General features: G+C 51.3%; 1 protein-coding gene across 2 annotated transcripts in view; it reads right to left on the bottom strand.

Moving 5' to 3' along the window:
• Positions 1–339: 339 nt before the first annotated feature.
• The window catches only part of OAT (ornithine aminotransferase), a 32,165-nt gene continuing 9,510 nt past the window's right edge, over positions 340–22,994 (bottom strand). The window contains exons 1-10 of one of the 2 annotated variants that reach the window (XM_029060228.2): positions 20,180–20,269; positions 15,517–15,740; positions 14,555–14,779; positions 14,349–14,444; positions 7,964–8,091; positions 6,192–6,314; positions 4,104–4,232; positions 2,733–2,846; positions 2,389–2,533; positions 340–1,191 (exon numbers count right to left, since the gene is read on the bottom strand). In XM_029060228.2, the coding sequence (XP_028916061.1) occupies positions 1,031–1,191; positions 2,389–2,533; positions 2,733–2,846; positions 4,104–4,232; positions 6,192–6,314; positions 7,964–8,091; positions 14,349–14,444; positions 14,555–14,779; positions 15,517–15,715 (1,320 nt within the window). In that variant the 5' untranslated portion in view covers positions 15,716–15,740; positions 20,180–20,269 and the 3' untranslated portion in view covers positions 340–1,030. Of the gene's footprint in view, positions 1,192–2,388; positions 2,534–2,732; positions 2,847–4,103; positions 4,233–6,191; positions 6,315–7,963; positions 8,092–14,348; positions 14,445–14,554; positions 14,780–15,516; positions 15,741–20,179; positions 20,270–22,994 lie in introns of those variants that run through there. The other variant, XM_029060227.2, reaches the window with a different exon arrangement.

Below are 22,994 nucleotides of genomic sequence, written 5' to 3'. Positions count from 1 at the left end.
CAGTGCCATCCCAGCTCCCCCAGCAGGTGCCGAGGGGCTTGACTTGAGGCACGGGGTCCGAGACAGCGATTGCCAGGCCACGGTGGCCCACGGCTCAAACCCTCGCGCGACAGGGGCCAGAGATCATCACGGAGCCAGCTGCCCCCGGCCAATTCCGAAGCCCCGAATCCAAACCTCCATCTAGGAACTACTGCTTAGTGAGGGAAGGGGCTGGGGGCCCGCAGGCCCGGACTCCTGCCGGTTCTGGGGCAGAGGCGGCAAGACGCAAACGAGCTATCTACCTCACCCGGCACGGCTGGGCAGTCCAGCACACTGCAGGAATACCCCAGAGGAGATAGAGACCTCTTAAATACAAGCTTTATTTTAAATGGAAATAAATCTCACAAATTTCGGAAAGGGATTTGTTTAGAATGGCAACTGAATTTCGATTTACAAGAAAATTGATTTACCACCGTTAAAGTCATCATTTTGAAGTGTCAAACACCGTAATAGCCTGAATTCAAAATAATACGTCCACAGTTTACCTACCAACGATCTCAGACCTTTCTATCTCTCTGGATAAAACGTTTCGGGTGTAAGTGCTTCCCAGCCCTCTGATACTAGAATTTCCTGAGGTGACGTTAGCCAGCTGAGCCACTTCAGGAATCGACACCAAGCAGTTAAACGTTTCAGATACAAAAACTTGACGAAGCATGACGGAGGGGGCAAATTCTAAAGACGAACACCTAAATTCCACTTTATGCTTTGTAACTTGATCCTTTCAGGAACTTACGAGATGGCTATATACAGGTACTTGAGCTTAAGAACATAACATTAGCTGACTTTGCCTCTCGATACATTTTCCGGTAGTTACTATTCCCACAGCTACATCATTCTCTAAACTCTCCTTCATCCCCATTCTGTTCGAACTCGAGTCCTTGCTGAGAGAGACGGGAGTGGATTCTGTTTGCACCGAGCGCAACGGGGGTGGAGCCGGCACTCGGGTGCCACCGGGTGCCCTGGAAGCCGTGGCGGGGGGGGGGGAGGGTCTTCAGAAAGACAGGATGGTCTTGTGGATGATTTCGATACACTCTGTCATCTCGTCCTCCTTGATGATCAGCGGAGGGGCCAGCCTGATGATGTCCCCGTGAGTCGGCTTCGCCAGGAGACCGTTGTCCCGAAGCCGCAGGCAAACTTTCCAGGCATCGCAATCTAGATAAAACACACGCCATTTCACGCCCTCGTGCCGTCATCGGCAGGGTCGGGTCTCGGCGCTCGTGGACGGTGATGGCAGGAGCCCCGGACCGTCACTTCTCATCTGAAAGGTTTCACGGTCCCAGGTGGGGGGAGAGGAGGGACCGTCCCCGAGTTCGGAGTGTCTCGACTGCCCCTGGGGAAACCGCTCCAGAGTCCCGGAAACAGAGACGGTCCGAGGACGTCTCGGTGCTCGGCTCTGAGTGGCCCCCCACATCTTTCCACCCTGAAGAGAGTCATCGAATAACACGCTGTGCCCCAGGGGGGGGCCTGGTGGGGGGGGACACGTGGCCCAGAATGTTTCAGGCGCAGGCTGGAGGCCTCCCATTGACCAGCAGTCCATCTACTTAGTAGGCACCAAGGAGTTCTCTTGACAACGGAGGACAACATTCACTAACGATGGGAGACACTGACTCGCTCCCATCAACGTCAACTCACGGGGCAAATGGGCCAGGCCCGATAATCCCAGTGCCAAAAACAAGTAAGAAGGGCAAATGCAGAAGAGAGGGCCCACCCCCTGGCAACGGAGTACACCCTTGGCTTTCAAATAAGACCTCCGGGGAGTCTCTAAGCCCCCTGCCCAAGAAAGAGGCAGTAATGCAAGGGAGCCCATCCCCAAACCACACACTGGACCTCCCCTCCATCATGGGTCAGGACAGGGCAGGCTGAGGGGGTGGGGGCGGGGGATGGAGGGGCCCCGAGGGGAAGGCCCCTCCAATCTATTTAGTTGCCAATGTTTTTATGAGATGTTCTTCCCCTTGACTCTATTTATTGCCATTGTTCTTGTCTGTCCGTCTCCCCCGATTAGACCGTAAGCCCGTCAAACGGCAGGGACTGTCTCTATCTGTTGCCAACTTGTTCATTCCAAGCGCTTAGTACAGTGCTCTGCACATAGTAAGCGCGTGAATGAATGAAAGGCCGCCACTCAAAAGAGCAGAATTTAACACTTGGGGATTCCACCTCAATCATAAGAAATTCCAAAGAATTACGCATACATGCCCGAGGGTAAAAAAAATCGACTATATTCGATTTTGACCTAGGCTTTGAGAGACAAAAGCTTATTACCCAATATTAAGATTTTTCAGTAGAAACCAATGGACTTCCAAACATTACAAAAATGATCCGTGTCCCTGGGAGTTCCAAAAGGCCACTTACCTTTAGTTTCCCTAATGACGATGGCATTCAGGAGTCCCTTCCCCCGCACATGGGTTACGATGTCTGACGGAGTCTTCATCAGTTCGTTTCGCAGGAGGTTCCCCATTATTTCTGCATTCTTAGCTAAGCCTTCTTCCTCCAAAACCTAGATCCAGATCGTGACAAAGACGGATTGGAGTTTGGGAGAGAGGAAGAGAGAAGGGATGAGAAGGGTCCTGGGCCAAGGAGTCACAGCAGGACAACTGGCTCTGGGAAGTTTAGGGGACCCCCGAGGGATCACAAACACCCAATCCTCTGTAGTGGATCCCTGAAGACACGAGCAGGCCCATCAGGGCAGTACCAACCTCCAGAGCGGCGATGGCCACCCGACAGGCTAACGGATTCCCGCCATACGTTGACCCGTGTTCCCCGGGCTTGATGGTCAGCATGATTTCGTCGTCGCACAGTACGGCAGACACCTAAAAGAGGACCAAGAGCTCAACCTCTGGCCAGTTACCCCTCCCCGCAGTCAAAAGAAAAGGCTCCTTGTGGCCTCGAAAACTGCCTGTCTGGGAGGGGATAATAGGTGAGAAAGCGCAACCAAAGCTTCCAGATCTACACCCGCCATATTTATTCACATATTTGCCTTCACTAACATAATTTCCCCACCCTGACTTTTTGAGGAGGAAATAAAAGATACTATCATTCCAGACGCAGAGAAAGTGGTGAGCTCAGGGTAGGAGGGCTACGATAGTCGGAATGTGAAAACGAAGCCCCGGAGGGCTCCCACATTTCTTTCAAACGGACACACTCCAGGATAGGGGAGAAGCATCCAAACAGAGTCAGGCAGCAGACACAGGAGGATGGGGAATTTGTTCTTTGATGGGGGCAATCCAGGACATGATGAGAAGGGGAGGGAGATGGATGGTCACTTTCTGGAGTGCCTAGAGGACACAGAACTTGGGAGAGTATGACAAGAAAGAGTTGCAGTTTCCAGTGTCTTTTTACCTTCCTCCTCCCCACCTTTCCTCCTCCCATTCTTGTGTGATCCTAATAGCCCACTCCTACTTTAATGTTGCAAAAATTAGGTAAAAAGGTCGGCAATTTGGGGAATACGTACAGAAACTGCCCACAGGTGTCAGTCATTACTATAAAAGTGCTTCGAGTAATAGTGTGAACACACTGAAACCATCCCATTGTTAACCTGGGTCTTTAGTGGACTCAAAAGTTTGTAGGTTCAAATTTCAAGAGAAAGTATTTTGTTTACTGGTACAGAAAACCATTTTAGGTGCGAGTCGGCAATTCTGCTCCAAAGCAGTTGAAATTTTAGCAACTTCTTTTGCAGTGCCCAGGGTCCTCCGCACCAGCTCCATGACAAATCTCAGAAGCTTGGGAAGGGCTTCGCAACATACTTTCGGCATCTGGCAGCACCTCAGAAGTGCCTTTCATCTTCCTCAGCTGGAGTTATTGCTTTTCTATTCATCTGAGGGCATCCAACACCCAACCCACGGTGGGAACGCAAGTCCAGTGCTTCACGCCAGGGTCCCTCCGACACCCTCTGCCCTAGGTTCATCCGGAGCCCAAATTCTCCGAGCAAAGAACAGTATGCTGTAATGTGAAAGCAGGAATGCCCCCTTGGAAGGGGCTGGTTGATTTTCTGAGCTAGAAATCAAATCTCCAGGCCATTTGCCATTCTGGTTGATACCTCACCGTGCCTTCTATAGTACGCTACTTACCGGGTACAGGCCGCCGGAGAGGGCCTTGCCAAGGAGAACGATATCAGGACGGACGTTCTCGTGATCCACAGCTAGGGATCTCCCGGTCCTGCTTAACCCGGTCTGGATCTCATCCGCAATGAAAAGAACCTAGTGAAAGCAAACCCGCATTACTCCAGGCGTTTGATCGACCGATTCCAGCCACCCTTCGTGTGCCTCCACGCCATCACATGCCATCTGTGGTGGATGCCCATCCTTTTTCTTTAAATAGAATTTGCTACTTGCTTAACTATCTGACTGCACTATGTTCTGCTCTAAGCGCTGCGGTAGGTACAAGTTAATCAGGTTGGACATAGTCCATGTCCCACACGGTGCTCACAATCTTAATCCCCATTTTACACGAGAGGTAACTGCGGCCCAGAGAAGCTAACTGACTCGCCCGAGGTGACATGGCAGACGAATGGAGGAGCCGGGATTACAACCCAGGTCCTTCTGATCTCGTGCCTGTGTTCTACCCATTAGGCCACGCTGCTTCTCTGAGCCTGCCGATGCTTCACTTTCGCCTTCCTGGAGGAGTCGGAGCACAGAGGGCTAACTGGCCTGTCCCGGTTCCAGTCCCGCTCCCGTTCCTCTGGGAGCTGCGAGGGCCTATCGCACACGCCCACCTTCTCAGCCGCTTCCTCTGAAGCGGGGCCTGGAAGGTGACGAGAGGAGTCTCCGACATCCAAGTGAACGGACTGCCGATTCCAGTCAACTTGCTTCTAGCTGTTTCAACTAGGAGCAGCTTTATGGATCGATCAATCAGCCGATCGTATTGGCCGAGCCCCCAACTGTATGCAGAGTGCTACGCTGAGCGCTGAGGAGAGTACCAGAGAGGTGGCAGTGGTGCTCATGGTTCGGCTCCCATTTGTAATTGAAAACATCTCATTTTATGTAATAGGATGAGGATGATTCTTCTGAATTTTGAAGGCAAGTGTGGATTGGTGGGGCTGGGTGAGAAAATGAAAGCATGCTAACGACACAGACCCGTTGACACCTGGGCAGCTCAATTTAGTCAAGGACTGGGCTCGCAAAGTGGGGACGACAAGCAGCAGAGTTTTAGTGATTTCTTTCAACTCAAGAACCTGGTTAAACATGATTCATTAACATGTCATTGAAAACTTGGCTCCTGGAAGGAGGACAACTCCTGAAACTCCTCTTGAAGGTAGAACCACCATGGTGTATACACATGTGAGAGCGGTCAGCTCTGAGATCTTCAATGAGAGCAGAGGATTAAAGGTCTGAAGGTCACCAATTTGCCCAACTGGGATGGAAGCAGAAAACCATCCAGACCACCTTGAATGTATTTAAGTTAGCATGTACACATGCCTGATTAATGCCTTAAGTCCCTCACAGGTGTAGCAACTGGCCCCCTGTGGGGGTCTGTGGCCAGAACCCAATCAACTAATGGAATTTACTGAACTCTGTGCAGAGCGCCCAGAGAGGACAATTACTTCACATGATCCTTGCCCTCCAGGGGGTTCCAGTCCGCTAAAATGCACTGCAGATAAGAAGTAATTAAGATAAGTATATAAGTGCTAAGAATAGGAGATCTATCTTCCCGAGTCCAGTGCTGAAATGGCCCTTGGAAGACCAGAAGGTGGGCAAATCAGAGATGAATGGGGGAAGCTCACCTGGAGGAGATGGGATTTCAGAAGGGCTTTGGCAATGGGGAGAGTGGGTGTTGGGGAGGGGGGCCCGGCTGATATGAATGGGGAGGGAGTTCCACGTGAGGGGCCTGGAGAAAGAAGGTGACAGAGGGAGAGATGAGGATGAGGCCCAGTGAGCAGGTCAGACAGAATGAAGGGAGCGCACTGGGGTGGAGTAGGTGGAGAGAGCAGATAAAGAGGAGGGAGAAGACTGACTGAGTGCCTTCAAGCCAAGAGTCAGAAGCTTCTGCTTGATGCCTAGGGGACTGGGCAACCACTGGAGGCTTTTGAGGAGAGGGGAGAACAACTCAGAGAGATGATTCGGGCAGCAGAGCAAAGTAGGGACTGGAGAGGCTGGAGGCAGGGAAGTCCGCGAGGAGACCGGGCACAGCACTTGATGGTTGGGTCAAATCGGCATTACCTGGTGTTTGGTGCACAGCTCTCTCACGCCCGTCAGGTAACCCGGGTCGGGAACCACGACGCCGGCTTCCCCCTGGATCGGTTCAACCATGAAAGCAGCTACGTTTTCATCCTGAAGTGCACGCTTTGGGGGGAAAAAGAAAAAGTTCTGGTCTCCACTTGAACAAAATTCTGATTTAATACTTTCCTCAGTGGAAAAAAACAAACAAACAAAAAAACCACGGGTTAATCCTAGTCCTCCAATGCTCGCGATTCACGTAAAAGCATAAAAGTATGCCGAGACCCCAGCTGTCAACTATTTTCCTTGCTTCACAGCATGTGGGCCTACAAGTGGTGGGGCTCAGAGGAAAGAGCTCAGGCTTGGGAGTCAGAGGTCATGGGTTAGAATCCCAGCTCTGCCACTTGTCAGCTGTGTGACTGTGGGCAAGTCACTTCACTTCTCTGTGTCTGTTACCTCATCTGTAAAATGGGGATGAAGACTGTAAGCCTCATGTGGGACAACCTGATGACCCTGTATCTACCCCAGCGCTTAGAACAGTGCTCTGCACATAGTAAGCACTTAAATATCAACATTATTTTTATTATTATTAAGGATGTAGTCCATGACCACAATTTGGGTATTAAATGCTGCTTCCCCAAACTCACGTTGGCTAGCTGCCAAAGGCCAGAGTGGTCTTGGTCATCAGTCTCCACACTGTTCAGAGGCCAATTTTCCTTATAACGCGATTGGTGTGAGGTGTCAGGTGGGGTCCTGGGAGTGTCTCCAGCATCCCTGCCCCGTGCCACCATCCCGGCCCAGCAGATTGGGATGTACGCCCTCCACCACTGAGCCACTCACTCTTCTGGATGGGCCACTGCGGCCCGGACCTCCACCCCAACCAGATCCCGGGGAACCCGAGAGCTGGGCCCCGGGGACCCTCCAAACCCTCAACTTCCAGCCTGGCTTTAAGGGGCAGGAAGAAAGCAAGGTGGCACGAGTCAACCCCCAGACTGGATGACAACAGATGGTGTTTGTCCAAGAAAGGCCGCGTGTGAGGCTCTGTGCTCATAATAATAATGATGATGGCATTTGTTAAGCACTTACTATGGGCAAAGCACTGTTCTAAGCACTGGGGAGGATACAAGGTGATCAGGTTGTCCCACATGGGGTTCACAGGCCTAATCAGATGAGTTACAGATGAGGTAACTGAGGCACAGAGAAGTTACGTGACTTGCCGGGTGGAGGTGTGTTCGTAACTGGTATTTCCATGGAAGTCTGATACCAATAAAGGTTATCTGGCAACGACAATGGGGCACCTGAAGATTCTGGCCAACACCAGGGCCTAGGACACCAGGCCAACACTGCAGGCCTTTCCCCTCCCTCCCAGCAATTAAGAGACAGGGAGAAAAGGATGAACGCAAGGGGTGTGGGGAGAGGAAGTCTGCCGGCATCTGGGGAACTCCGGGTACCGAGTCCCAGAGCACCGAGAGGCCTAGACCTAGGAGTGGGAGCTCAGGCATTCTGGAGCAGGAGCATCTGGGTCCGTCCCCATTCCGGGATGTTGCAGTTGGCTAGAGTTGTCCAGGACAACCTATAAGTAGCCCACAGGGGCTCCAGTTGAGCCCAGACCTTCAGCCCGCATCCCCACAGGCCACTAGTGCTGCCGGTCACGCAGCGGTAGCCGCAGCTTGTGATGACGAGCACAGAAGACGTGCCCCTCCTCCAGGGCACCAGATCGGAGACTGGAGGGAGCCAGCTCTCTGGAGCCCTCCTGAAGAGAGATCGCACGGTACCTCGAGCGCGGGGAGGTCGTTATAGGGGATCAGTTCAAAGCCCGGCATGAACGGTCCGAAGCCGTCGTAGCTGGAGGGGTCCGTGGAGCTGGAGATGGCAGACATGGTCCTTCCCCAGAAATTGCCGGCTAAGAGAGGAACGAAAACACAGCACCCTAAGTCACGCTGACACACCGTGCCCCAACACCACAATGACTCGACAATTCATTCATTCATTCATCAATAGTACCCGAGCACCTACTGTGTGCCATGCACTGTACTAACCCCTGGGGGGAAAAAACAGAGGGATGGGAATTGGATCATAGTGCCTGGACCCTCAAATCTGGGGAATTGGGGTTCAATCCAATCACTTAACTTATCCCGCCTTGATTACTGCATCAACTGCCCTCTGCTGACCTCCCTCCCTCCTGTCTGTCTCCACTCCAGTCCACATTTCACTCTGCTGCCCAGATCATTTTTCTACAAAACCGTTCAGTCCACGTTTCCCCACTTTTAAAGAACCTTCATTGGTTGCCCATCCACCTCCGCATCAAATACCAGCTCCTTACCGTCGGCTTTAAAGCACTCGATCACCTCGGCCCCTCCCACCTCACCTCTCTTTATTTCTTCCTACGACACCGGTCGACACACTTTGCTATGCTGACGCCAACAGACTCAGTGTATCTCGATCTCACCTTTCTCACCACTGAACTCTCGCCCATGTCCTGCCTCTGGCCCGCAACTCCCTCCCACTTCCTATCTGACAGGCTCCCCGCCTTCAAAGCCTTTATTAAAAGACCATTTCCTCTTAGAGGGCTTCCCCAACTAAGCTCTCATTTCCTCTTCTCCCCCTCCCTTCTGCCTCCCTCGCCCTTGGATTTGTTCTCTTTGTTCACCCCTCCCTCAACCCCACAGCACTTGTGTACGTATCCGTTCATATTAATGTCTGTCTCTCCCTCTTGACTGTGGGCTCCTGGTGGGCAGGGAACACATCTACCAACCCTCTTAGATTACACTGTCCCAAGCGCTTAGTACATTGCTCTGCACACAGTAAGCGCACAGTAAATATGACTGACTGAAGTTAAGATGAATTCTTCAAAGCAAACACCCGGAAAAAAGAAAGTTTGTCCTCTTTGAAAGGGCTCTCAGCCTAGAACGCACAGCAGAAGACACAGCAACGTCTCCTCCCCCTTACACTCTCCTCCTCGGTGCCTCATGGGATATGTGTTTGGTCTCCGCTTTGGGGAAGTCTGCTCATGCCAGCAGAGCCGGCGACTGCCTCCCCCAACCGCCGGAGAATTTTCAAGCTGCCGCAGATGCCGGGGCTTTCTCTGGCCCAGGTTTAACATCTGCTTTATTGAGGTCCACGGCGACAATAAGTCTGTCCACCTGATGTGGCCTCTCGTCCCTTGGTACTCCGCATTTCAGGCCGGCGGGGGGAGCCGGAGCAGAGGAAGGCCGCACGAGTTAGCTGGAACCGGGCGCCCCGTGGGGTTCTGCCCTCGAGGACGAGGGAGCTGATCTATCGGCCTGCCAGCCCCACGGGGGCAACCCCTGAACCCCATCTGTCCTTGTAGGTCCCAACAGAGACGGCTCATTTTCAGCTTAACAAATGCCAATGGGAGAGGGAGGGGGATGTGTGTGTGTGTTGGGGCGGGGTGTGAGGGGGAAGCATGAGGTGCCGCGGCCCACGGCACTGACAGGGCAGCACAAAGTGGCTTCATTCCCAGGGTGGACAGAGCTGCCCCAGAGCCCAGGAAACCGGGCTCTCTCGGCCTCAGTCTCCCCAGGAGAAGCCCCGTCTCCCCCCACACCCCTCCAGCAGACGAGATCAGGCTTGTGGCCCCCCCACTACAGAGTCCGTTTCAACTTTTCAGCTCCTTGTGGCCGGGGATCCTGTCGACCAACTCTACTGTAGGGTGGTCTCCCAAGCGCTGAATAAGGCACTTTGCATAGAGGAAATGCTCAGTAAGTACCAGTGATTGATCAACTGACTTTCTCTTTAGTCCTCTTTCCTGTATTCTTCCTTTCCTTTTCTACAACCAGCTGGAACCTCGCTTATTACGTCCAGGCACCTACGAGTCACTCCGAGTTCTTTCGGTTGGATAACCCCCGACCCCCTCGACTGCGAGCTTTCTGTTCACCCCTACCGGCCCAGGGCTACCTACACGTTAGCCTTCCCCAGCTCCAAGCCTCGGCCTCTGTTCCGAGCCTCTCCTCGCTGGACCTGCTTTGGCCTCTGCCCGCCATCCTGCCCCCTAACCCTCTTCAGCCCCTCCAATCCCCGGCAGGCCCCGCGGCACGACTAGATCCGCCCGCCGTCAACTCCCTCCGGCCTCTTCCCCGGAGCTTCTGCTGCCGAAACGGGAGAGTCGCCACAGGGTTTCCGTTTGAAAGGGTCCGGTTTGGCCCTGGCCCCCTCTCTCTCCTTCCGGTCTTTAGTTACCTCTCCGCCTCCACATTTTCACTCAGACGGGGGCAAGAGACTTACAGTTGGGAACAGTCTTCCTCTGTGTCTCCACCCCACTGACTCACCAGCTCCTTTCAAAACTTGGGTGGAAACACCTTTGCACCCTTTGTTAATAGAAAAGAGGCTGGATACAGTCTGTAGGAATGAAAACCAGCAAACAAAAACAAAGTGGTATTTTTGCAAGAGACATTTATATTGCACCAGCTCTAAACCACGAGTTTAGGAAGCACAAGCTAAGCTCTGTTGACCCTTGTGTTTTCCTTCCTTGAGAATGCGAATCTGAAACGCCCAGAACTGATTAAAACATAAACTCGGTCTAGACTTTATTGCAGAATTTACAGCTTCTCTGCCCTCGGGATGGGACTGTGCTCTCCAGAGCTGGAGCAACCAGGCCCCAACGCTAATCTCGGTGCAGATATCTGGGCACAGTGGACAGACTTGAAAGATAAGGATGAAAGCCCTTATCGTGAGCTGTTTCTGCACTGCCAGGAGCTTTAGAGATGCCTAGCCCAGTCCAGCTGGGGGACTCTCCCGGCTCAAACATTCATTTTCAGTCACCCCTCTCTCCCACAAGGAGAAATCCTTCTCACGGTGGGATGAGGAGCCAGCCGGGAGCTCCTCCCGCAGGCCACGGTGAGAGGCCAGGGAAGAGGTCCTCTCTGGCTCGGTGTCAGCTCCAAGTGAGGGCTGCCCTCTGCAGAGTGAGCTCCTGGTGGGCAAGGGGAGAGGGGGACCCCAAGAGCTGGGACCCAACCCCAGCACCGCTCGCTCATTGGCATAGGAAAGTTCAACCACTGGGTCCTCCGACCACCAATAGCCACAGTAAAAAGCCAATCGTCTACCATCTGGGAGCCCTGGGCCAGGGAGGGGTCCAGCTCGTGGCCCCTTAGCCGTCGAGGGGCGTGGGGCTGTAGCTCCTCCACCTGTCCCTATCCCCACAGTCCGAGCCGGGGCTTTCCCTTTCTGCTCTCCAGTCCCCGTTCACGTTCTGTTCCGGCTCCGCTGCGGCCTGCGGGGGAATCGCAGGGTGAAGGGGGAACTAGGACAACCGGCACCGGCATCGGTCTGCACCCCACCTCTACTCAAATTCACGTAACCTAAGGCTCCTGGTGCAGCAGCAACTTAGTAAAATAGTTTGGGCGGGGTGGCAGGTCGAGGTTGCGGGAGAAGGGATTGATTAATCATGGGAAATAAGGCTACAGGGCTGGGGAGGGGTCCGGCTAACCACCGCCAACTGGAGGAGCCCCCGGCCTGGTCCACCCTGGAGTGTCCGTGCTGAGTGGAGGCGCTCCCACTTTGTGCCTGGGTGCTGCGGAGGGTCAATGGAAAGATGTGGAGTCGAATAAACGCGCCCAAGCCTATGCGCGAGGAAAAGGCCGGCAGGCCAAGAGGGATGGGGCTGAGACAGATCCGGAGCCTGGGGTCCGGGGTCCGGGGCCCGGGATGGAGTCCAATTTCAGGACTGGCAGCTGCAGTTCCGGACAGAGTGGCCGGGCAGCTGGGGCAAGGAGGCCTCCGGCCCTCTGCCCCAACACTGAGCCCACCCTAACTCCTGCCCTCGCCCCACGCTAGGCTAGGCTAGGAGCATCTATTGAAATAGTTGGCCTGCTGGTGGGCAGGGGTTCCTCTGGGTTCCCTCCCTCCCATCTCCCTGGCCCTCAAGGGGATTTGCTTCCTAAATCTCCAATCGATTCCCCACACCTGTTCTGGTCCTTTTTGTGCAACCCAACTACTCAATCTTAAAACTGAGAGTGGATTGAGATACTGGTGAAGCACCGTGGCCTAGTGGAAAGAGCACGGGCCTAGGATTCGGGTTCTAATTCTGGCTCTGCTACTTGCCTGCTGTATGGCCTCAGGCAAATCCCCTAATTTCTTTGGGCCTCAGTGACTTCAACTGTAAAATGGGAATGATATACCCTTCTCCCTCCCCCTTAAACCATGAGCCTCATGTGGGATGGAGGACTGTGTCTGATCTGCTTAGACTGTTTCTACCCCGGTACTTAGAACAGTGCTCAGCACATAGTACGCACTTGAACAAATACTATAGTCATCATCATCATTATTATTATTACTGATCTTAAAAGGAGGATCCACAGTGAATCAATCACAGAGTCCCACAGAATCGCATGAGGCTCAGCGATTCTACTAACTCTGACATATCCTTGCTCCAACCCCCAGGACCGTGGCTCAGTGGAAAGAGCCCAGACTTGGGAGTCAGAGGTCACCGGTTCGAATCCCTGCTCTGCCACTTGTCGGCTGTGTGACAAGTCCCAAGTCACTTAACTTACTCTGTGCCTCAGTTATCTCATCTGTAAAATGGGGGTTAATTGTGAGCCTCACGTGGGACAACCTGATTACCCTGTATCTACCCCAGCACTTAGAACAGTGCTCTGCACATAGTAAACGCTTAACAAATACCATCAATTTTATTATTAGTAGTAGTACTATGTCCTGCCCAGGAATAATAAATGCTGGAATAATAACGAGTCGGGGTACCCGCTGAGAGCAGAGTCTGGTCCCAGGTCCTCAGGACTACAGGGCAGAGGGGGAAAGATCTTAACTACTGCAAAAGCCCACCGCTCCTCCAGCCTTTGGATTTTCAAGGAGAATAGACCAAATACCCACTCGAGACCTCTCTGAGAAGGCCGAGCCGTCCACTGCAGTGACGGAGGGCTCTCCCCCACTGCCCGAGAGGTAGACGGAGAGGGAGGCCTAGAGCCGGAGAGTCGGGGACCTCAGATGCATGGAAGAGGAAGATCGTGGTTGTATAGGGTGCGGGTTCCCAGAGAACCCCATCCAGTGTCTTGAGTGAAAGTGGGGGCAGTGAGAGGCACCAGTCCCAGAGCTCACTGCCAACAAGCCTCCTGGCCTAACAGTGGACTCTGCATCCACCTCTGCTCCCATACAGATCGGAGCCGCGGCCCCTCGGACTTCCCCAGGAGCTTCTTCCTTCGACTGCCCAGGTGCGGGCCGTGAACGCGTCCCATCCTCCCTCCCTCCCCCTTGTGAGAACCAACAGAGAAGGGGCAGAGGCACCTCCCGGAAAAGGCTGGGTTTTCTCTATTGATTGCCTTCAAACTTTCTGAAAAGAAATGGAGAGAGGGAGGAAGGGAGGGAGGGAGGGAAGGAAATCCCCCTAAGACATCACTGTACATGACCCAACTTCCAGCTCTCTACGAAAAATTCTGAAACGAGAAGCAGCTCATCGGTCCTGGCTGCCCCGAGGAGGTCTGTCCCCGGAGGAAAGAACAGCCCTCAAATGCTGAGGTCTGGCATGGGGTGCTGCTGCAGGGAGCGGAGCGGGGAAATGGAGCTGACTAAGCCACGGTCTGTGAGTGTGCGAGGGCTGCATTCTCACCGATTGGGTACTGTCCTCTCCCAAGTGCTCAGCACATAGAAAGCATGCAATAAATGCCATCAGCTGACTGATCTGGAGAGGTGGTTGCCAGTTTCCATCCAGGTCCCCAGCTTGGGAGAATTTAGACCGCTTAGACCATTCAACGTCCTCGACAGGAAAAGAACAGAACTGGTTTAGCTGGCTCTGCCCGGGCACGCCCAGACTCACTGGGAATCGGCTCCCGCCTGCAAAGCCGTTTGCCCAATTGGCTGTTTCCTGTAGCTAAAAGAGTGGCCTGATGCCAAGTTTTTTTCATTTTTGTGGAACCGTTTCAATGCCTCAAGGATAGAGAGAAAATCCTCACGGAGGTGAGCAGCCAGCTGCAGAACACAGTGCACAACACAGCCAGGAGCCATCTCCCTGGGACTCCACAGCCCGCTCCCCCACACCCCACCAACCGGGGCCTCGGAGGGGCCCGTTCCTCACCGGAACAGCTTGGCTGGCAAGGCCACCACAGGAAGTCTGCACCGGCCGGAAAGAGATCAATTGCTAAACTGAGCAAGCCACAGGCATCCTAAAATACCCTGCACTTCGCTCACCTGCAAAAATGATCTTTGCCTTGTATTTCGGAATCCCCTTCACGGTGTAACCCCATTTGCGGGCCAGCTTGCAGGCGGTCTCCCCGGCTTCCACCCCTAGAAACAGAAGAATCTTGAGCGAGCTGAAAAACCGGCCCTCCCTGCCGAGGTCAGGGGCGACGGCTGAGGACGGCGGTTGAGGCGGCGGCGGCGGCCCCTCACCGTACCTGTGTTCATGGGCAGAACTTTGTTGTAGTTGAAGAGCTTGGTGATGTACTCCTCATACTCCCCGAGCACGTCGTTATAGAACGCCCTAGACGTCAGCGTCAGTTTGTCCACTTGGCTTTTCAGGGCCTCCACAATCTTTGGATGGCAGTGACCCTGGTTGACAGCACTGTAAGCACTCAGAAAGTCAAAGTATTTTCTACCTTCTACATCCCACACATAAATACCTGGAAGAGAGAGAAGACCAATCAGTTCAACGATCCATGGCGTCTACTGGGCGCTTAATGTGTGCAGAGCACTGTCCACGCACTCGGGAGAGGCCAGTATAAGAGAATTGATAGACACGTTCCCTGCCCACGAGGAGCTGACAGTCTAGGTGGGGAGACAGACATTAATATAAACAAATTACAGGTACGGATACGAGTGCTGTGGGGCCGAGGGTGGGGTGACTATCAGGTGCCCAAGGGGTAAAGATCCAAAGGCTCTGTGCTCAGCACACAGGAAGCACTTAAATACCATTTTTCCAAAAAAGGGAACAGATGACCTCGGAAGGATCCCAGAATAGGTTAGGGCTGGGCCTGGAATAACTGAAATCCCAGTTATTTACCGGCTTTACTCCCTGGAAACAGTGAGGTATTAAACCCAATGTTCTGTTCCAACCTAAAACAGCAGGCTGGAGCAGCCTCCAGCCAGGAACAGCCAGGGTAGCCCTCAGCCAGGGGCAACCACGGCCAGCCCTCAGCCAGGGCCAACCCGCAGCCAGGGGCAACCAGGGCCAACCCGCAGCCAGGGGCAACCAGGGCCAGCATTCAGCCAGGGGCAACCAGGGCCAGCCCTCAGCCAGGGAAAACCAGGGCCAGGCCTCAGCCAGGGGCAATCCACAGCCAGGGGCAGCCCGCAGCCAGGGGCAACCAGGGGCAGCCTGCAGCCAGGGGCAACCAGGGGCAGTCCACAGCCAGGGTACCTTTGCCTTTCTCCAGGGCCACCGGGAGAGGATGGTAGTTGTGAGCGCCGTATTTAGCTTCACGTTCAAATATGTATTCTGAGGATGGCGGTCCTTGGACAGTTTTTTTAGTTGCAACCGATGTAGAAGAAGCCACTGAAGAATGAACACCGCGCCGCAGAACCGCGAACGTCTGCACGTGGGCTAGTTTAGAAAACATTTTGCACTTCAATAACACTGAAGATCTAAGGAGAAAAAAGAAACGAGATGAATGAGCAATCAATCGCTCGATCAGTGGGGTTCACTGAGCTCTTACTGTGTGCAGGGCACTGCACTAAGCACTTGGGAGAGTACGACAGAGTTGGGAGACATGTTCCCATCCGACGAGGAGCTTCCAGTCTAGAGAGCCAAACTATTTCCCCACTTCTTTTCCCCACTTCTCCCCCTACGGGTCTGCCCGATTCTCCCATTAGACTGTAAACTCCATGTGCGGAGATCATAAATGAAAGAGAAGCAGATGACCTCAGAAGGGTCCCAGAATAGGTTAGGGCTGGGCCTGGAATAACTGAAATCCAAGCTATTTACTGGCTTTACTCCCTGGAAACACAGGGCTGGGAGTCAGAGGACCTGGGTTCTAAACCCGGCTCCGCTACGTGTCTGCTGTTTGACTTGGGGCAGGTCACTTCACTTCTCTGTGCCTCAGTTCCCTCATCTGCAAAATGAAGGTTAACACTGAGAGCCCCACATGGGACATGGATCGCGTCCCACTTGATTAGCCTGTATCTACCCCGGGGCTTACTACAGTGCTTGGCACATAGTTAAGCGCTTAACAAATATCATAACAAAAAGCTCTCCCAAATGCCTTAGAACAGGGCTCTGCAAACGGATGCTCAATAAAGAATTTGGACTGAATTAATCCAATTAGGCATCCAGTTCAAGTGTTCAAACCCTAAGGGCTGACCAGGCAAACCAAGAATATTGTTGGACGCTTTAGTTTTAGTGGGAGGCTGTAAACGGCAACACCACCTTCCCCAGACATACTATACTCTCAGGGGCTTGTTCAATTTCATTTTTGGAGCAGAGAAGAATTCTCACCCCTCCAGTTTTTCCAATTCCATACTGATCAGGAGCACTCTTACTTGGGGCAAGCACTCCAGGAGCACGGAAAAGAGGAAAAGAGAATCCCGTATGGGAGTCTGATGTCCGGCAAAGTGTTGGGTTTCCCTTCTGGGCTTCCAATAAAAGACAGAGGAATGGAAAGCTGCAGAAAGAGGTTGTTGACCTCGCTTAACTGACCCAAGAAATGACACTGCAACCCAGGAAAGCCTTTGTATTCACAGTCCATGAACTCAATCATATTTATTGAGCACTTATTCTGTGCAGAACACTGAACTAAGCGCCTGGGAGAGTACAATAGAACAGACACATTCCCTGCCCACAGCGAGTTTTCAGAATAGAGGGGGAGACAGACATTAATAGAAATAAATTACAGCTATGTACACAAGTGTTGAAGGGCTGGGGGTGGGCGAGAGAATGGGATGAAGATGAATGAAGGGAGCAAGTCAGGGTGACTTAGAAGGGAGTGGGAAAAGAGGCAAGGCCCACATGGGCATAAGCCGGAGAGGAAGTCAGGCTTACGGGTCGGAATTTCAAGGTTGGCTTCCCTCTCGGCTCAAGGGAGTAAATCCACCAATCCCTCCCGCATCTCCCACTGAACGGTTGGAAGGAAAAGTCGAGACCTGACAGGCCTCAGAGGAAAAACTACATGTACGCTAGCTCCCAGGCATCGTCTTCATCGATGGGGCAGAAAGTTATGGACCAACCAAGTGAAATTCACTAAAGCTACAATACTTGGTTTTCTGGTTTTGATTTTCAATGGGGAAATCGGTAGGCCGGATTTCTCAATTACCACGGACTGAATCTGGTTAAATTAAATGCCTTTGCAAAGCACTGGGCACAATTCTAGAATGATAAACAAAGGCTTATATTCATTTTTCCAAACAATACCAAGCTTCTTGTGTTGGGACTAATGCAAAATGAAAGGTACGTGTCTTTCCAAGACATTCCTGGCACTGACAAGTTACACAAACAGTTTAAGATTTTTGTGAAAGAATTAAGTCTGTTGAGCTTTAACTCTGGAAGTAGCCAAAAAAAAAGGAAGGAAGCAAAATCAGAGGACAGAAGAACTGACCCGAGAGCTCCAGCGCTCTACCAGGAAGGGCAAACAGGAATATTATAACAGCATATGTCAAGAAATGGAAGTCAATAACAAATGCGGGAAGACAAGATCACTATTTCAGAAGATTTAGGAAATTAAGGGAAGATTTCATCCTCGGATTGGCCTTCTCAAAAGCAAAGATGGCCTGATGATGACACCAGTGGACTCAAACGGAGATGGAAAGAATACACACAGGAACTACACCAGAAAGATAGCAATATACACCAAGTATGTGTAGAAGCTCATTTTGAATTAGAGCCACTCATCAGGAAAAGTGAAATGAGATCAGTTTTACACTGCCTTGCCAAAAATAAGGCCCCTGGCTTTGATAGGCTTCTTCTGTTGGGTAGCAATTGTCCCTATTTGTTGCCGGATTGTGCTTGGTACAGTGTTCTGCATGCAGTAAATGCTCAAAAATACAATTGAATGACTAGAGAGGAATCGGTTCAAGTCCTTACCAAATTACATCAACAGGTATGGCTAACCACTCAATGGCCATCTCTTTGAAAGAGATCAGTTTATGTTCCAATACTGAAGAAAGGAGATGAAAACAAAATGCGACAATTATTCATTCAATAGTATTTATTGAGTGCTTACTATGTGCAGAGCACTGCACTAAGCGCTTGGAATGTACAACTCGGCAACAGTTACAGACCATCCCTGCCCAATGACAGGCTCACAGTCTAAACGGGGGAGACAGACGGCAGAGCAAAAGAGAATGAAACAAAAACAAGACAACATCATCAAGATAAATTGATTATTGTAGTTTCCTTGACCTCACACGCCACCAAGGTACTGCTAAAAGTTATACAGCGTCGAATGGAGGCCTACATGGAACGTAAATTGCCCGATGTTCAAGCGAGATGCCGCAATGGACGAGGGACACGAGATATCATTGCTGATGTCTGCTGGATAATTGAAAGGACAAGGGAATACCAAAAGGAAGTCAGCATGTGCTTTACTGATTATAGTAAGGCCTTTGACTGCATGGATCACGAGAAACTCTGGAGCACATTAAGGAAAATGGGCGTGCCAGACCACTTAATTGGAGTAATAGGGAACTTGCATGATCAACAGAAGGCTACAATAAGAGAACATGGAGAAACAGATTGGTTTCCCATCAGTAAGAGTGTAAGACAAGGATGTATCTTATCGCCTCATCGGTTCATCCTTTATCCCGAATACCTAATGAGAGAAGCCAGATTGGATGAAGTCGATCGGGGAGTAAAGATTCGAGGAAGGATTATAAATAACCTTCATTATGCTGACGATACAACCCTACTAGCAGAAAATAAAGAAAATCCGAAGGGCTTATTATTAAAAGTTAAGGAACGGAGCAAAAAGATGGGCCTACACTGTAATGTCAAGAAAACAAAGATCACGTTGGAAGTTTTAACACATCTGTAGTGGACGGAGACAAGATTGAAATAGTTGACAATTTTTCTCTCCAGGGATCGATAATCAATAATAAAGGAACTGATAGCCAAGAAATATGCCAAAGATTAATGTTAGGAAGACTTGTTATGAGAAGCAGCATGGCGCAGTGGAAAGAGCAGGGGCTTTGGAGTCAGAGCTCGTGAGTTCGAATCCCAGCTCTGCCACTTGTCAGCTGTGTGACTGTGGGCAAGTCACTTCACTTCTCTGTGCTTCAGTGACCTCATCTGTAAAATGGGGATTAAGACTGTAAGCCCCACGTGGGACAACCTGATTCCCCTGTGTCTACCCCAGCGCTTAGAACAGTGCTCTGAACATAGTAAGCGCTTAACAAATACCAACATTATTATTATTAAGAGACTGGAAGAAGTTCTGAAATGTGCTGATGTAACAATTGCCACAAAAAAACAAATGGTCAACTCTGTGGTGCTTCCAGTGATGATACATGGATCCGAAAGCTCGATGGTGAAAAAACAGGACAGAAAGAACATCAATTCTTTTGAAATGTGGTGCTGGAGAAAGTTTTTGCAAATACCATGGCCTGCCCACAAAACAAACCAATGGATTTTGGAGCAAATTAAGCCAAAGTGGTCTTTGGAAAGCCAAATGACTTGACTTAGATTAGCATATTTGGGACACACAATCAGGAGGACTAATTCTCCGGACACTGATGCTAGGAAAAGTCCAGGGAAAATGAGGAAGAGGCAGATTGGCAGCTAGACGGATGGAGACCATAACAACAACAACAACGGAAGAACCATTAGAAAAGTTACGGATTATGGCAGAGAACGGGACGTTCCGAAGAAAGTATATCCACAGAGTGGCTACAAATTGGAAACGACTCGACGGGACTTAATTACAAAAGCTTTCCTCTAGGAAAAGTTATAAAAATATATAATGATAAAATTATAAACTTTCTACTATAACTTCCCAAATACAACCTGCATAAACAAAATTGATCACGCTGATTTCCACCCCCAAAGACACTCTTGCAAGGTTGCGTTATAAAACCGACTCGAGTTCGGCACTAACCTCTGTACGCATTCACCTCTTCTTCCTGAAGTCTGCCAGTCTATCTGTCAGTCTATTTTTCTGAGAAGATAAGCTCCTGTGGGCAGGGAATCTGTCTACCAATGGTTGCACTGTTCTCTCTCAAATGCTTACTACAGTGCTCTGCACACAGGTGAGTGTTCAGTAAACACCACTGATTGATCAACTGGTTGGTTGATAGCCACCGCCTCTCCAGTTAGGCAGTAAACTCACTAAGGGCAGAGTTCGGGTCTCCTCATTCGGCCCCGGTCTCCCAGTACGGCGTGCACAGAGTGGCCGCTCACTACAAACTTTTGACCGATGGGGACCAGAGTCATTTTTCTCTTCACAAAAACCACACGGAGCCCGGGAAAGGGCGATTTCCGGGCCACGGCTGCTCCGGGGGAGCGCCGGGCGGCTTTCAGCTACCGGACAGACTCCCCTGACTTCAGCACCCACGATGGACGGCTCCACGCAACCGTCATCTGGGGGTGGTCATTGTCACCACCCTGGCCTAACAGGCAACATTCCTTGGCCAAAGGATATTCATCCAAAATCAAATACGCTCCTACTACACGAAGCTTGCTGTATTACGTTACTGCTTCTTGCATTTATACTTGGAATCCATTCCTCCATTCTCCTTTCGGACGATCTTGGCCATTTCGGCCCTCCGCTGTCCCCCAGGAAGCTGTGAGCTCTGGGATCGAAGCTCCGGGATCTTATCGGCTCATTTCATCCCTCACTGACCCACCCCACTGGACAGTGCATAAAGGGAAGTCCGGGAGTCCAAGCCCCGCAAGTCCCCTTCACGCACTAATCTGCTCTCCTCCCTCACGGCCAGTTCCTTCCCTCTGGCTCAATTCCATTCCCCCTCTTCGTCGTCCCCCCATGGCTGCCCACAGAGGGACCCCCCCCTCGGAGCCCCTACGGTCTCCTTTCTCCTTTCGTCACTGTGGCACCACCTGGCCCACTCAGCAAGCTTCTGGAGGACGGGGAGTGCCCAGGGAAACAAGTTGGGCCACACACACGAGAGACGAGGGTCGGGGGAGAATTCGATGCATCGGCTTGCTCTGACTTGGAACCATTCTCTCTCCGCTAATCCGAGAACTGCAAAGAGGCTCTCCATGTCGGTTAATCAATCAGTGGTATCTATTGAGCGTCTACTGTGCGCAGCGCGCTGTACTAAGAGCTTGGGAAGATACAATAAAACAGGTGTTGGTAGACACATCCCCTATCCATGAGGAGGGCACAGTCTAGAGGGACTGCGCCCCGTGTCCTGGGAACAGGGCCGGATTCAAAAGAGCTCTAGGATTTCGTGTCCCAGAGGTAGGATTTTTGCTTAAGGCAACCCTCCTGCCACTTGGCCTGACGACACCAAAATTTCTTCTACAACTTCCCAAACGAAAGCTGCAAAAACAAATTGATCCCATTGGTTCCACCCCCAAAGACACTCTCACAAGGCTGCATTATAAAAGTGACTCAGGTTCGGCACTAACCCCTATAAAATAATAATAATGATGGCAATTAAACGCTATGTGCAAAGCATTGTTCTAAGCACTGGAGGAGATACAAGGTGATCAGGTTGTCCCACGTGGGGCTCACAGTCTTAATGCCCATTTTACAGATAAGGTAACTGAGGCATGGAGAAAGGAATTGACTTGTCCAAAGTCACACAGCTGACAAGAGGCAGAACTGGGATTTGAACCCATGACCTCTGACTCCCCAGCCCAGACTCTTTCCACTCAGCCAAGCCGCTACATACGTCCACCTCTTCCTCCTCCTGAAGTCTGTCGGTCTATTTGTCTGTCAGTCTGTCTTTCTGAGTCTTTCTCCCCGAAACGGTCTGGAATCAACTAGAGGGTAGGAACCCCATCTGACTCTCACACTCTCTTAAGCATTTGGTATGACACAGCAGGAGCCCAAAAAATACTACTGACGGATTCATTTTTTTTAAAAAAAAACCACATTTAAGGTTCTTAAATCACTCAAAGAATGGGCAGTGACAAATTCCCCCCAAAAAGCAACGAAAATTTCTCCATTCTGGCACTTTCTACCCACTCCACAATTCCTATAAAATATTAACGTTTATAAGTTAACATTTCACAAACAATAGCCTTTTTGAAAAGTTGGCCTAGCAAGGGTCCAAACTTTGATGTAATTAAACCCTGGCTGAAATTCAATCTAAATGCGTCACTCCGCGGTGCCATCGGGATTAACTCTTTAGAAGATCGCTGCTTCCTCGCACTTCCACTGTTCTGTCGAGGCTCCGGAAACAAAGAAAAAGAAAAAAGGGCCAGGGGAAAGTGCCCGAGCCTGGGAGGCCCAAGACCTGGGTTCTGATCCTGCCTCCGCCACTGACCACTGTGTGACCTGGGACAAGTCAGGGAAGCAACGTGGATCAGTGGAAAGAGCCCGGGCTTCGGAGTCAGAGGTCATGGGTTCGACTCCCGGCTCTGCCACTTGTCAGCTGTGTGACTGTGGGCAAGTCACTTAACTTCTCTGTGCCTCAGTTACCTCATCTGTAATATGGGGATTAACTGTGAGCCTCACGTGGGACAACCTGATGACCCTGTATCTACCCCGGCGCTTAGAAGAGTGCTTTGCACATAGTAAGTGCTTAACAAATACCAACATTATTATTATTATTATTATTAACAAATACCATCATCATTATTAAGTCACGTAACTTGTCTGGGCCTCCGTTCCCTCGTCTGTAAAAATGGGGGTTAGCAATCGAACACCGGTATTCATCGAGTGCTTGTGTATACAGGGCGCTGGATTAGGCGCCCGGGAAAGTACGATACGATAGAGTTGGCAG

This window comes from Ornithorhynchus anatinus, chromosome 3 (assembly GCF_004115215.2).
Source record: "Ornithorhynchus anatinus isolate Pmale09 chromosome 3, mOrnAna1.pri.v4, whole genome shotgun sequence".
In the NCBI taxonomy this organism is placed as follows: domain Eukaryota; kingdom Metazoa; phylum Chordata; class Mammalia; order Monotremata; family Ornithorhynchidae; genus Ornithorhynchus; species Ornithorhynchus anatinus.
The sequence above is the reverse complement of the archived record's forward strand: the minus strand, read 5'-3'. Positions and strand labels throughout refer to the sequence as shown.